The 15,764-nt window shown below is 40.2% G+C and overlaps 1 protein-coding gene across 3 annotated transcripts in view; it reads right to left on the bottom strand.

Annotated features, from left to right (window-relative positions):
• LOC113660284 (formin-like) overlaps positions 1 to 15,764 on the bottom strand; it is an 88,488-nt gene that overhangs the window by 61,624 nt on the left and 11,100 nt on the right. For 2 of the 3 annotated variants that reach the window (XM_047821335.1, XM_027173643.2), the window contains 2 exons: positions 13,761 to 13,942; positions 3,137 to 3,257 (listed from right to left, as the gene is read on the bottom strand). In XM_047821335.1, the coding sequence (XP_047677291.1) occupies positions 3,137 to 3,257; positions 13,761 to 13,942 (303 nt within the window). Of the gene's footprint in view, positions 1 to 3,136; positions 3,258 to 5,213; positions 7,521 to 13,760; positions 13,943 to 15,764 lie in introns of those variants that run through there. The other variant, XM_047821336.1, reaches the window with a different exon arrangement.

Below are 15,764 nucleotides of genomic sequence, written 5' to 3'. Positions count from 1 at the left end.
GAACTTCCCGTCACTAATATACAATCAACTGCAGTGTGATTACAGACAGTGACGTATTAGTGAAACATCAGGGTTCTAGTGTAGAATTATGGGTGTGGGGAAAAAAACTGGCCCCGAACCTGTCCTCAAAGCCACCGGATTTTCCTTTAATTTGTAACTTCTCCGTTAATTACATAATATGATGATCTTTTTTCTAATTGTTGAACTGTTATTGAACTTTATAGGGGCAATTGATTTGCTCTATACTTAAACTAAACACTAAAGACTAACTGACTCTACAGAGCCCTTCCGGACGCTAGACATGATTTATCTATATGAACTGATATTTGTACATTATATGTTTATTTGTGAGAGTTTAGTCTGACTGAGAGTTGTGCCAGCGGTTCAGTAAACCTTCATAGTGCTTTTTAATTGAGTGAATTCAAAATCCTGTATGTGAATCCTTTTAGTCACGGCTGAGATTTGCACTAAGTTTATTAAGAGAATGATCTAGTAATCTAACAGTCTGTACTACTAGTAGGAGTTTGTGTTGAGCTGTGAAAAGAAATAGTTCTAAGCATAAACATACAAGCATATAATGTTGAACAAATAGAGCAATAATTATTAGCTATTTTACACTGCTCAAGCTGTGGCATGATCAAGTTACACGTTGGGGCAAACCGTGTAATTTATCCAGTAGGTGAGTAAATGTGCATGAATCATTTAACTGGACTGATTCAAATGATTCAAGATTTCATCTTAATGAAATGTTTCCAGAGACTACAGAAAATGTTCTCAGCTTCCCAAATCTTCATGTAAAGCTACATTCACACATTCATTGACTCACAGAGACAAAGCCAACGGAGATCATCTGTTTTTTAGTCAGAGCTGAAGACTTCTGGTGACATGAGCGACAGTGTCCGTCGGTGAATAGATGTGGGCATGTAAAACGATGTGGGCATGTAAAACGATGCGAAAAATTTGAGAATTTAACTTTAGGCAAATATGGAGCGACTTAGTACAGTGACCACAAATCAGGCATGAATGCAGTAGAGCGCATGTGATCTGTGTAAAAGAGCACACGCTGCTTTAGCTTCGTCTCATGTCATATGATATATGATCAATTTTATACACATATGCCAAATCTCTTTCTAGAATATTTAGTTTTAATGTCAAGAAATCTGATTTGTTTATTCAGGTAGAATGGTAGTTGCACCACCCATTCATAAACATCATTACTAGGGCAACTAGTATTAGCAATGGCTACAGATGACTTCCTTGTATGTGTGAATGTAGCATAAGTCTAATGACGTTAGCGGTTTAACAATCGAAATAAGTGTCTAATTTGATGTGTGCAAAAGTTCCAAGTTAATTTTACTACGAAATGCATCAAATACTTGGTGCCCTACTTTTGTATTTTGTATCTTCTCTAGATTGAGATGGTTTGGACATGTACAGAAGAGGGAGATGGTTATATTCAGTGGTGTAGTCTACGTGATACGCAGGTATACGCCGTATACCCACTAGGAAAGGCCAAGGATTTCCGTATACCCACTTAAAAAGCGTGAGGATACGTAACAATATCGTTTTGTGACAGAACTTTCATTCATAGTTGCGAACACAGACTGTGGTAGCGATTGTGAATCACTAACATTTTTGGACCATTGGGGCTTCCGTGGGTTTTTTGGTGCAAATGTGAAATTAACTAAGTAATGTAAAAGAAGATATGAAACGAAAGCAGACTAAAACTACACTCTGAGTGTTTTCGGAATCCTGCGCCTAAAGCTGCAGTAGTTTCGGGTGACATTTCACCCACAGCCCGAGTACAAATGTATTTGGAAAGCTTTGTAAACTACCAGTTCATTCAGTTCATAATATTCTGCAATGACAGAGTGTTGGTGATAAAACTGAACAAATGTTTATTGTTCACTCTTAAATGTACATTGAACATTGACAGCTGGTAAAACCTGTGCTCCAGGTCCCATATCCATATAACATTTAAATGTAGCTCTTAAAGGTATAGTTCATCCAAAAATGAAAATTGTGTCATTTTTCAAAATATCATCTTTTGTGTTAAACAGAAGAAAGAAACTACACAATTCTCATTTTTGGGTGAACTTTACCTTTAAGAGCTACATTTAGCCTTAAATGTTATATGAATATGGGACCTGGAGCACAGGTTTTATCAGCTGACTGTCTTTTGTTGCTTATAATAAATTGGAATGTTGATAACACATAAGCAGTCTTTAATAATGCTCTAAATTACATGTAGATGCATATTTTATGCATTAGTGAGTGTGGTGGTGCCTATGGGGTGTCGCTCTAGGATGGGTGCGTATGAGGCTGGGAGGGGGGGAAAAATCACAGTATACTCACTACAAAAAACTAGACTACACCACTGGTTATATTGGTAGAAGGATGTTGGAGATGGAGCTGCCGGGTAAGAGGTGAAGAGGAAGGCCAAAGCAGAGATATACAGTACAGTATGGATGTGTTAAATGAGGACACGAAGTGTGAGAGTAGAGGAAGCCGAGGATAGAGCTATGTGGAAACAGATGATTCGTTGTGGCGACCCCTAACGGGAAAAGACGGACGTAGAAGATCTTCAATATGTTGGATTTTTCGAGGAAACATGAATTCTGTCCAGAAGAAACCGACTTTTGATACAAATTCACCAAAAGAATGATGAGTGATGTTTGGTGTTTAAGGTGAAATCAGGACAATGCTCATGTATGAGTCTACACAATATCTACATCAGTAATAGCAGGGTGAGAAGGATGGATTTGCCCTTCATTGTGCCCTTTTGCCCCCCTTTTAAACTTCACAAGTGGATGAACTACTAAGGTGTTAATGCGGATGTGTTAATGCTGTTTATATTTTCTACTGGATGAAAAACTATTCTTGAATTGAAATCTAAATGTCATCTAGCAGATACTTTAAAGGGTGCAGATATGCGGTAGACTACTTTAATCATAAAATACAACTGTGTCATATACTTCTACCCATCTGCCACACCGAAGCAAAGTTGCTCCCATTCGGCAGCTTAGAATTAAGTTCAAATGCAAAACTGAGGAATGTTTGTTGCTAAAGCCAACAGAAAGAGAAGTGTAGATTTCTGTACATAGATCGATGCTTGCTCTTTAATACACCACCCTACCTGCTTCGGTGTAACGGAGTCCCACTTTTTCCACTTCATCATTAGGCTTAGGTGGTGGCCATATTGCTTGAAGTCTCCCGGGAGTCCTGTCCTCACTTTCTCCGGGAGAGGAGAGCTCAGTCTGGGATTTAAAAAGATATCAATGTAAGGGTCATAGATCAAGCCCTCATTAATGAGATGCGTTTTAAAAGATCATTTATTCCTGAAACTGATAGAAACCAAGCAAGAAACTGATTGAAATACCCAGGTTTTGTCCCATCACTTCTCTTTTATATAACAGCTGGCTGTAGAGTTGTAAGTGCTTTCTCATAATGTTATAAAAAGGTTTACCCCTATTCATGCTGTGAGTCTACCAGGGTGGGGTTTTTCTTAAAAAAAAATCTTCTCTATGATGCAACTTAGGTATCCAGACAGCTACAAAAAAAAACCTACTAGTAACAGATACGGGAAATGAAAGGAAAGCCTGAAGGTACATCCCAAATTGTACTTATACCCGATTACAAAGTGTAACACTCGTAGCTTAAGTAGTGGAGAAGGGGCCGGGCTACCAGGTGCTGATGCTGGATGAGAAAACATTTTCAAGCCAGATGACAACACGCCGGTGGACAAGACAGCTTACAAAATGCTTTTTTTTTTTTTTTTTTTTAAATTAGACCACTGATTTTTTTTCAAATGTTTTAAAAGTTAATTGCACACTGTTAATGCTACCAGCCTCACATTACGTGTATTAGATGTCATCTGTGATTTTAAAAAAATGTTTCCACGTCTTCCACTGGTAGAGTACATAGTGCATTGTGCATCGTGTGCAGTTCCTTTGGAACACAGTTTGAGTTTATTTATTATAGAAGGATATTTTTCTATTTTTTATTTTTCCAATGAATCGCACATGGTGATTCATCCAGCCATCCGTTTTGTGTACCACTTCTACCAGGGTCACAGGGATCTTGGAGCTTATCCCAAGGGACTCAAGACACAAGGTATGGACACCCTGGATGGGAGTACATCACAGGGCACAATCACACACACCCTCACACACCACTGACAATTTAGACATATCGGTCAGCTTACAATGAATGTCTTTGGACTGGGGGAGGAAACCAGACAACCTGGAGGAAACCTCAATCAAGGTGAGAACATGCAAACTCCAGAAACAGGGTGTAGGCAGGAATGAATAATCCAAACCTAGAGGTGTGATGCAATCATGATACTGTGAAGTGCAAATATAAAGCCTTTACACAAGCTGGAGTTATTGCTATTATGACGGCCTATTTAATATTATTATGACGGCCTATTTTTATAAAAATGTTTGCTCACAGCAACTACGTAGCAACTAAAAACCTAACAGTGCATTTTATGATTAGTGAAATGTATGTAGTGTTTCAAAAGCTGCGGATTTGAAAACAGGATTTAAATTATATATTATAATAATCTATTCCATGAGATAGAACGTTTGCCTCACACCTCCAGGGTTGGGGGTTCGATTCCCACCTCCACCTTGTGTGTGTGGAGTTTGCATGTTCTCCCCGTGCCTCGGGGGTTTCCTCCGGGTACTCCGGTTTCCTCCCCGGTCCAAAGGCATGCATGGTATAGGTTGATTGGCATCTCTGGATAATTGTCCGTAGTGTGTGAGTGTGTGAGTGAATGAGAGTGTGTGTGTGCCCTGCGATGGGTTGGCACTCTGTCCAGGGTGTATCCTGCCTCGATGCCCAATGATGCCTGAGATAGGCACAGGCTCCCCATGACCCCAGAATAGTTCGGATAAGCGGTAGAAAATGAATGAATGAATGAATATTCCATGAGATGGACTTAATATAATGGTAAAATGCTTCAAAGAAACTTTCAATACGAATCTCACTGCTTGTCAATTTTTTTCATACTTTCACTTTTCACAGCTCTATGACACTAATATGGACATTAAACAGTTAATCAGACATTTAATAGTTACACCATAGCAACACTTAAGACAGAAAATAATAGCTAGACTGTGCGTTTCTCCTAACTATTCAAGAATGTAATTCAAGGACCATCTTTGTTCATCGTTGTTTGTACAGGTAAACAAATTCTGAGTGATACATACTTCTGGACTCTTGTCAATGCTCAATGATTTGCTTGGTTGTTTCTCAAAGATGGACTTCAGTAGCTCTCTGTCATTTTTTCTTTTCTTCTTGACAGCCTCTACGTCAACCGAAGTGTCTCCGACACTGTCCTTAAAAAGGGGCTTAAAACCAGACAAAAACTTGAAGGACTCCCCTGACGTATCTTGTGCTTGTAATTTCTCTCCTGTATTGAGGCCTTCATTGCCCTTGGGCTCTTTTTCTATGTTCTCCTCATTGCGGGTTTCGTCAAAATTTAACATTCGCCGCCACTGATTCTTGGACTCAGCCCCAGCTTTGGGATCAGTTCCCTTTTTGTGTGTGGATGTGCTGGTTTGATGCTGTTTGAGTTTGGCTTTGTTGACATGCTGTTTCAGGCTCAGCATTGCCCGGTCTGGATCTTTTTGCTTGATTTCAGACACGGTCTCTCGATCGTCTCCAACGGCACCTTTCTTTAGTACCCGTACACCGCTGAACAGTGCTGGCATCTGGAATGGTTCCTTGACTGATGTTGTAGAGAGCGATTTGTGAGTAGGAGATGTGGATGGGATTGATGTAGTGTTCTTGGTGGCAGGCATGTCCTCTGTGATGACTTGTGTAGGAGATGTAGCACCTGGAACAGGATCATTTTGGGACGCTTTCTGATCCGTCCATAAAGTGTCCTTTGTCATGTCACCTCCTGGTTGGACAGTGGAGCTTGGAGAGGTAACAGCCATAGAGCTGCGAGTCTCTGAACTGGTGAAACTCATATTTGGTGTAGTTGTTCCGCAACTCTCTTCCTCATGGGAAATTTGCTTTTCTGAATGCAACCTGGAGTCCAAAACATTCCCATCTTCTGCTGGTTTAGCTTCAGACTCTGTAGATAGCTTAAGCTCAGAAATGTAAGGAGAGCTCTCAATATTGGATGGAGAAACGTGAAGAAAGTCTTCAGTCCTGTATGGAGAAACTCTTTGTCCATCGCCATTGTTTTGATAAGAATCCGCCAGAAGTCCTTTAGGTGAAATCTTGTGTCGAAAATCATCTACTGTGTAAGGAGATGACTCCTGCTTTCTGTCAGAACTCTCAATAGACCACGTCCTGTTCGGAAGAGATCTGTCATCTCCTCTTGTCAACTCAGATAGTATGGAGTGTGTCTTAGAAAAATAACTCTCCCTTCCATGATGATGCAGATCCCAGTTCTGTTCAAGAGATGAGGATTTCTCAGTAACTTTCTCCTCGTCATTTTCAATGTCAATAACTTTCTCCTCTTCATTTTCATTGTCAATGTAGGTCTCCACTCTGGTGACCTGAACTACATCTGAGTTTAAGTGAGCAAAGGAAGAAAAGGGCCTTCTCCAATCAAGAAAAGGAGAGCTCTGTGGAACTTCTTCATTCGGAGAACCAACACTGACACAGCTGGTATTAATATCACTATGGTTAGTAGGGTGTGGATACGTCTCTTCCTTGGGCAACGTCCGGAACGACTTTAGCACAGTATTTTCCCCGGATTGCTGCTGAGATTCTCTTTTTGCAAACCTAGGTGAGGCTAATAACTTATGGAGTAATGACCCAGATGAATTGCTCCCCTCCATGATAGGGGTTTAACAGCTTTCCCGAATCCACTTAAAATACCACTGTTGGATCACCCCTGTGTATCCAGTCAGTGTCACAAAGAGCTCATTTGGTTGAGAAAACAGAAGTCTTTTGTCAGAGCAAATCCCCTGTTTGTTCTTGCCCACTTCAGGAGGGCTACGATTATAGCCTCAATAAAATCCCCTCTTATCTTGTTTCCTTTTGGCAGATAAAGCTGTATTCAAACTGTGTGCTTGTCAAAACATTAGCGTGAACCTTTTCCACCACATGACATTTTTAGGTCTTCCAACAAATAGCAGACATTCCAGTGCTACAGATTAGGGCTTCATTCAGCTGACAGCTCTGCCCATATCAAATCAATCGTGTTTACAAAGCACTGGCAGTTTCGATAATCTTTATGGAAGCTAAAAAGTTATACTTCTCTTCAAGCTTTGAATGAAAACGAGTCCAGAAATATCCTTGGCGTGCATTTTCCGCATGGCAAGACTCCCGGCCTCTGTGACTTCTTCCTTCTGGTTGAAAACATGCAACAGTTTGTAGGTCTACCAGAGAAAGTTCAGTGCTGTCTTTGTGAAAATCTGTGTGGCTTCGTGTAGAGTGCGTCACACCGTGTTACCTATGCCTCTGTACCTCCCTCCCTTGTTTTTTTCCCCCTCCTTACTCCTTGGGAAGAAAATTTACAGCCAGGTATCTAATTACTCAAACTTACTTCCTCATAATAGCAGTGTGTACAACCTCCCTTCTTGCTTCCCTCCCTCCTTCACGCCCTCCCGCATTCTCTCTCTCTTTCTCTCCCTCCCTCCCTCCCTCCCTCCCTCCCTCCCTCCCTCCTTCTCTGTTTCGCTAATCCAAAGGATCAGGTGGAGTGGGCGGTGCTGCTTTACCCTGCACATAGTATTATGCCATTGGCTATAAGGTTAAGTCACCAAGCCTATACCGATCCACTAGAAAAAATAGAAAAATGAATGAATGAATAAATACATAAAGAAAGCAAACCGGTACTTTTCTAACCTTTGGTTCTATATGGAATTTAGCATTTAGGGAAGAAGTCTAAGAGTCTTGATTTCAGTTCATTATAAGAAGTGTTGTTATTGCGAATTCAGCATTAAGAGCATTTTTCAGAATGGCAAACACATTTAAAATCCATCACATGCATTCACTTAAATGTACATCGACACTATTTATGCAAAATGTTATAAAAATATTTTATAAATCTCTCTCTCTCCCTCCCCCCCTCTCTCCTTCCCTCTCTCCCTCCCTCTCTCTCTCTCCCTCCCTCCCCCATCTCTCCCCCATCCCTCCCTCCCTCCCCCATCTCCCCCTCTCTCACCCCCCCCTCTCTCTCTCCCTCCCCTCCCTTCTCTCTCTCCCACTAATTGTAGCCTGAATGTCCTGTCATATTGCGGGGGTTTTCCATCTGTCTTAATTGTTAGTTTTTCTTCTGGTATTGTTTGTCTAACTGCCCCATGTGTGCAAATACAGTATGTGCTATAGGTCTATCACAATTAACATGCTTTAAGGGGCAATCAGCTAAAAGGATTTAGCATTGCAACATATAGTTAAGACTTGGGTTCATGCTGAAGTGATGTGGGATTAGCTTCTGTTATGTAAAAACTAGCAGAGGAGTTTCAGTTAACCTTTCCTTTATTCCTTCAACAAAAAAACCAACACTTACTCTGAGTACATATACGTTACTGAGTACATATACGGTAAGTTTACATACACCAAGGCTAACAATATTCAAACTCTATTTTTCCTATCTACACACATTTCAGCTTAGTGTAAATGTTTTATGACAGACCTATTAGTATGTATACTTTGTTCAAAGAGTTTAATTTAAAACAATACATTACAGACAGATTGGTTTTATCAACATTTTTAAGAGATCAGAATCCCAATTGGTCAAAAAAAAAAAAAGATTTACATGCACTGCTCTTTAAAACAGTGCAAGAAATATTTTTGTCTTAACAAGGAGTTGGCTGTGAAAGGGCCGAGAGCCTAGCATGAGAAAATCCTATCCGTCTGTGTTTTTCCCAACAATTGAATGTAGCATGAACAAATATAATAATCGTATGACCACACCGAAGCTTCAAGTGAACCCCGTGATAATAAAGAAAGTAGTAAAGAAGTTAAAGGCATCAGGAACCAAATATATATATCAACTATTAAATGATTTCAACATTGAAAAGTGTTAGAAGACTATCTTTTGTGGAAGAAGCCCTTACTCCATGACCAGTGTAGCCATCACAAAGCCCTGACCTGAATCCCAGAGACAAATTGTGAGCTGAATTGAAAGAAGCACGACCGAGTAAGAAAGCTCACATCCCTGACTAAGCGACACCAGTCCTGTCAGAAGGAATGAGCAACGTTTCCAGCAAAATAAAGTGAGAAGCTTGAAGAAGGCTACACCAATTCAAACAATTATAAGGCGATGCCACCAAATACTAACCGCGTGTCAAGTTTTGACACATTGAACGTCGTGAAATAGGAAATAAAACCTGAAATAAATCAGTTTGGTGGTGCAAAAATGACTATCATCAGTGCAAAAATGACACTGTATCGAAAGTAAAGTAGATATCTTAACTGATTAACTGACTTTGAACGTCTTGGACCAAGGTGAACATCATCTTTTGATTTAAAAAAAAAATATAGAAATGACAATCTGATAATGATAAATATAGCGCAGCATTTTCCAGTGAAAAAGAATGCATTGTGCAACACCTTTTAAAAACAAAGGCGACATACCAACCAAAAGAGAAGACAAGATTGAAGTGAACTGAGAAAGCTGAATCGGCTGAACTACCAGACAACCTGCGCTTCTATAAAGCAGAGCCATCCGCTTAGTACAGACTGTTAAAAAGCAACGGCTTTCCTTAGTTTTTCCTTATTTTGTTTTTAGACACAATATGGATTCACCTGCTTGTGTGTGTGTGTGTGTGTGTGTGTGTGTGTGTGTGTACACTTGCTATTACAGACCTGCATAATGAATGGGCGTGTCTGTGTTTGGGTGTAAAGTCCACACCCAAAAAAAGTATGAGACTGTCCTACCGGTTTAGATCAATTAAAATGGTTCTGCTCTTTATTTAAAAAGGCATGTAGGTGCCAGAGAAAGTCATTTCTATGCTGACATTTGGGAGACATATTAGCTATAGATCTCGATTTCTATAACCAATTCTTCTGAACATTCCAAATCACTCACCGGTTAATAAATAAGTACAAATATATACAACAGATATGTACAATTCTGTGTCTTTTTTGCAGACGCACTCATTTAAAGGATCTATGTTACGCTATAAAGTTGTGTCAAAACTACAAAAACTCCTTTCCTTCTCGACATCTACACTTCCTTTCAGGTCGGTTCGCTAATCAGTGCAAATAGGATAAATAAAATGAAAAATTATGGACTGTATATAAAAGCTACATATTCTGACCTAATTTCTCTAGCAGTATAGCTTAGTGTAAGAAATGACAAGACCCTGCCTTTTGTTCATGTCAGCCCAAGCCCAAGCCCAAGCCCAAGCCCAAGCTTAACAATCCCATACCCTAAAAGAGTTAATATTCATACTGTAGTTGCATACCACCGTTTCAAGGGAACATTAACAACTGGTCTCAGACTGTACCTTTACACCTAGTGGTTTATAACCTAGAAGTAACAGTGATTAATTATATTATGGGGGAAGTCTTGGCCTAATGGTTAAAGAGTTTGACTCCTAACCCTAAGGTTGTGGGTTCAAATCTCGGGCTGGCAATACCACGACTGAGGTGCCCTTGAGCAAGGCACCGAACCCCCCCAACTGCTCCCAGGGCGCCACAGCATAAATGGCTGCCCACTGCTCCGGGTGTGTGTTCATGGTGTGTGTGTGTATGTGTGTGCTAGAGGTCTTCTAGGGTCTTAAAAAAATGTACCTGACCCCAAGTGACTCGAAGGACTTTTTACCCGAACCCGACGTGCATAATTTATTATTATTTTTTTTTAAATAAAAACCTGACCCGAGACAAACCCGAAAAAAATTAGACCCGAGTCCGACCCGATGCAAACAGAGAAGAGGATGGAAAAGGACTCGAGTCAATGCACACACACGAGATACAGTAGTTCGGGTCTTCTCAGGTCCGTTCGGAAAAAACACATTCATTTTAAATTACCCGAGACCCGATGACGCTATTATTATACCCGACCCGTGCCCGAAGTACACGTGAAACTTTTAGACCCGAACCCGCTCAGGTCCCGGGTCGGTCCTCGAGTTTTCAGATCTAAGTGGACCCGTGAAGACCTCTAGTGTGTGCATTTTGGATAGGTTAAACGCAGAGAACAAATTCTGAGTATGGGTCACCGCACTTAGCTGTATGTCACGTCACTGACACTGAGAACGGAAGTTGGCAATCGGGAACCGTCACAGACAAAAGGAGTTTCAGAAATCCATAGAGAGCATGACCTCATTATAAAATCCTGAAGAGATCAACAGTATTTAAAGTTTGTTTGTTGTATGTTCAGGGTTCAATCTAACTCAGAACCCAAGGTACATCTGTGTGTTTTAAATCTGCAACATAAATCTGCAAAACACTTTTAGTTAACAATCAGTCGAAAGATGTTTGCTTATAGATGTAGCTATACATTTATGTCAATTAGCCTTTATTTTTTATCTTATTTTATACAACTGAGCGTTAAGGGCCTTGCAGTAGCAGCTTGGTGGACCTGGGATTTGAAATCACAACCTTCCGATCAGTAGTCCAACACCTTAACCATTGAAATTCAATACCAGTCCAATACCACTCCAGTACAATCCCACACAACATCGAATCCTCATTGAGTGTGGGATTGTATTGGAGTGGTATTGTTTGTGCGATGCTTTGTGAATGAGGAGATGATAACAAAATTGTCAGTGAATTGTAAAGGCAGTGGATGCAAAATGTTTATACAGTAAAGCTCTAAAAATAAATGCATCAATTGTATCATTCTTTATTTTGTATGCAATAGGAATGAAGAGGCCCTTTAAAATGGTTAAAGGTACAAAACTGGACCATAAAGACAACATTAATAAGATTAGAGTAAGAACTTGACATGACCTGGACCTTTCTTGGGAAAATATTACCTTAGGTAATTGTTTACAAAATACGCAGTGAATGGGAACAGTACAGTCTAGTTCTCTCAGAGAGATCAAGACAACCGTGAAAACATCAAGACATTACGATTTCTCCCGGGAATAAGTGTTTTGGTGGCTCTGCAGCTATTTAGTTAATGAAATCATTTACATGAATAATGCTGTTCAATTCAATTCAAGTTTATATATGTATATATGTATAGCGCTTTTTACAATTAACATCGTCTCAGAGCAGCTTTACAGAGCAAGAACATAGAACAAAAGGTTAATATGAAGAACAATATAAAGATTAATAGAGTACAAAAGCTGCGTGTTATTATTTTCCAGAAATGTAAAGGTGTTTTTTTATTAGTGCAATAACACTCACTCACTCATTTTCTACCGCTTATCCGAACTACCTCGGGTCACTGGGAGCCTGTGCATCTATCTCAGGCGTCACCGGGCATCAAGGCAGGATACACCCTGGACGGAGTGCCAACCCATCGCAGGGCACACACACTTTCATTCACTCACACACTACAGACAATTTTTCCAGAGATACCAATCAACCTACCATGCGTGTCTTTGGACCGGGGGAGGAAACCGGAGTACCGCATGCAAACCGGAGAACATGCAAACTCCGCACACACGAGGCGGAGGCGGGAATCGAACCCCGACCCTGGAGGTGTGTGAAGAACGTGCTACCCACTAAGCCACCGTGCCCCCCCCAGTGCAATAACACATACTGAGAATTCAGATTTAAAACAATAGGACATCCTGAACCACTACACTACACCACTAGAACCCTGATGTCTCACTAATACGTCACTGTCTGTAATCACGTTGCAGTTCTGCTTCACCCTTTACATTCTGCTACATCTTTTTCTCCCAGTTAAAATTGTATATAACTGTACATTCAGTACTTACCCCAAGTTTACCTCAGTTTATGTGAATTATCTGTATATAATCTTTATATTATCTTGGTTACTCTGGTTACAGACAATGAACATAATGCACATATCTATCTATCTGTCTGTCTGTCTGTCTGTCTATCTAATACTGATATTGTAGTCAATATTCTGGTATTGTTAAAAACCCTACCTACAATGCCACTGGAAATAGCATGCTGGTGAACCCCCAGACGACACACAACACAACACCAGATACACAGCAGAGCCGGACAGAGCTTGCACTGTAGAGAACAACAGCACCAGCCAGGATGTATAAAGAGATTAGCGATCCAGTGCAGATGCACCACCACCAACAGTAACAGAACCTTGCTGTCTTGAGCTTAGAAGCGGTGTGAGTGTGTGTGTCTGTGAGTGTGTGAGTGTGTGTGAGTGTGTGTGTGTGTGTGTGTGTGTGTGTGTGTGTGTGTGTGTGAGTGTGTGTGTGTGTGTGTGTGTGTGAGTGTGTGTGTGAGTGTGTGTGTGAGAGTGTGTGTGTGTGAGAGTGTGTGTGTGTGAGAGTGTGTGTGTGAGAGTGTGTGTGTGTGTGTGTGTGTGTGAGAGAGTGTGTGTGTGTGTGTGTGTGTGTGTGTGTGTGTGTGAGTGTGTGAGAGTGTGTGTGTGTAAGTGTGTGTGTGTGTGTGAGTGTGTGTGAGTGTGTGTGTGAGTGTGTGTGTGTGAGTGTGTGTGTGAGTGTGTGTGTGTGTGTGTGTGTGTGTGTGTGTGTGAGTGTGTGTGTGTGTGTGTGTGTGTGTGTGTGTGAGAGTGTGTGTGTGTGTGTGGGTGTGAGAGAGTGTGTGTGTGTGTATGTGTGAGAGTGTGTGTGTGTGTGTGTGTGTGTGTGTGAGAGTGTGTGTGTGTGAAAGGGTGTGTGTGTGTGAGAGTGTGTGTGTGAGTGTGTGTGTGTGTGTGTGTGTGTGCACGTTCCACTTACCCCTGACTTGTGTTTTGTGTAACACACTGTTTCTCCAATGATATCATCATCTGGCGGTGTTATCCTTAAAAATTCCAGGTGATCAGGTCTTGTGGCCCGACACAGAGGCTTATGGGAAATGGAGTCCTCGCCATCGCCTTCACCATCCAGCAACCACATTTCCTCTTGTCTCAGGCACTCTTCTGCAAAATATTTAGAGCACCATTTCAGCAACTTTTGTCCTTTCTACATATGTATGTACACAAATGTATATATTTAGCTTTCTTTCTGTTGACTTTAGTAAAAAAAAAAAACAACAACAACATCTTAGACATAAAAACGCTGAGTATAATTAAAATAAATTCAAGTTTATACTATGAGTGTAATGAAATACTTTTAAAAGGATTAAAAGTCCACAAATGGCCGTAGAGAGTGTCAGTGCCGTTAACAGCTCTTGCGTCCTTTATTATATAGTTTCATCCTATTAAAAACCAGCTACTAGGATAAATGGACAACTCTAACGTTCACTTCCTTTTTTTTAAATCAAACATTAAAAACATTTCATATCAGTACTGAAAAGACTGCTGCACTACCTAGAAATAAATATTGCTATATTCCCAATGTTCTTGGCTATTCCTGCTTGAAATCTGCATGATTGGTCTGATTGCAAAAAAGCTCGTAAACATGGGCAGCCCAAGAAAACAGGTCACAAGTCAGAGCGGGGCAGATTTATGCTCCATCCATTATGACTGACTCGGTGCATTTCTACAAGTCACAGCACGGAAGCTCAGAATAAGCAGAACTGAATCGATCATCCGGCTCTAGCTTTAGTGAAAGGGATAGACTTGTGTTTTTTACACAAGATACATTTATACTTAAATCACTACAACCTGCTACTCTTTTGTAATATAACTAAATGAATATCAAGTTGAATCAATTCAATTGTTATCTATAGTGATTTAAACAATAGACATAGTCACAATGCAGCTGTATAGAAATACATAAATTCAGGATATCGATTTTATCGATCGATATCGACCTCCATTAATATGTATAAATAAAATATTTTTATACCCTACCTTTTTAATTCGTTTCATTTTTGTGTACCACACCAATTCGATTAATTTTTTTAGCGTTTTTAACCGTAGGCGTTGTCATAAAGCAGTTTTACAGAAATAGATCAATTCAGGATGTAAAATTTACATTTATAAATACATCAAGTTATCCTTAATGAGCAAGCTAGAGAGGTGAGTGGCAGGGAAAATCTCCCTAGAATGTTATTAGGAAGAAACCTTCAGGAAAACTAGATCCTGAATGGAACCCATTCTCATCTGGGTGACACCAGATATCAGTTAAACAGTGCAAAGCAACATTTTCTGTTATTAAACTATAACCTGATGTACATATTAAAAAAGAGACTATCTACTACATTGCTCACACTGGCTTTTGGATTATGAAGTAGTTTTGAGCCAGCGTCTCTTGATGTATACATACTATGATGTATCGCAATTAATCTTTTCAATCATCTTTAGTAAGTGCTTTATCCTGGGCCCTCTGAGAAGTCTACACTGGGGAGATGCCTATTGGCATGTTAGAAGGAAACCAGAGAACCCTGAGGGAACCCACACAGACACAGAGAGCACACATGTAACTCCGCACAGACATTTGGAGTTGTGAAGCAGCAACACCACACACTGCGCCATAATTTCCTCTACACAAACTACTCTGGTCATTAGTGTGCAAATAACACACAAAGATCAAACTTCTAATGAGTGGCTTTAAAAAAAATAACAACACACTGACAGTATAGTAAAGACATGAACCTTGCGCTCGATACTGATTACTATCGTTGTCTTCTGCTTTGCACGTGAGTCACACGGCATTGCTGTCAAATAAGACTGACAATACTGAGCAAAAGTGTTTTGTAAATAAAATTCAAATTTTATGTCACATACACACATGACATGCAGTGAAATGCTTTATGTTTTCGCATTTCACAGATCTTTATGAGCCTGGGGTTAGAGC

Source organism: Tachysurus fulvidraco, chromosome 12, assembly GCF_022655615.1.
Source record: "Tachysurus fulvidraco isolate hzauxx_2018 chromosome 12, HZAU_PFXX_2.0, whole genome shotgun sequence".
NCBI lineage: Eukaryota > Metazoa > Chordata > Actinopteri > Siluriformes > Bagridae > Tachysurus > Tachysurus fulvidraco.
Note: the sequence above shows the minus strand (reverse complement) of the source record. Positions and strands in the feature narration are given on the sequence as shown.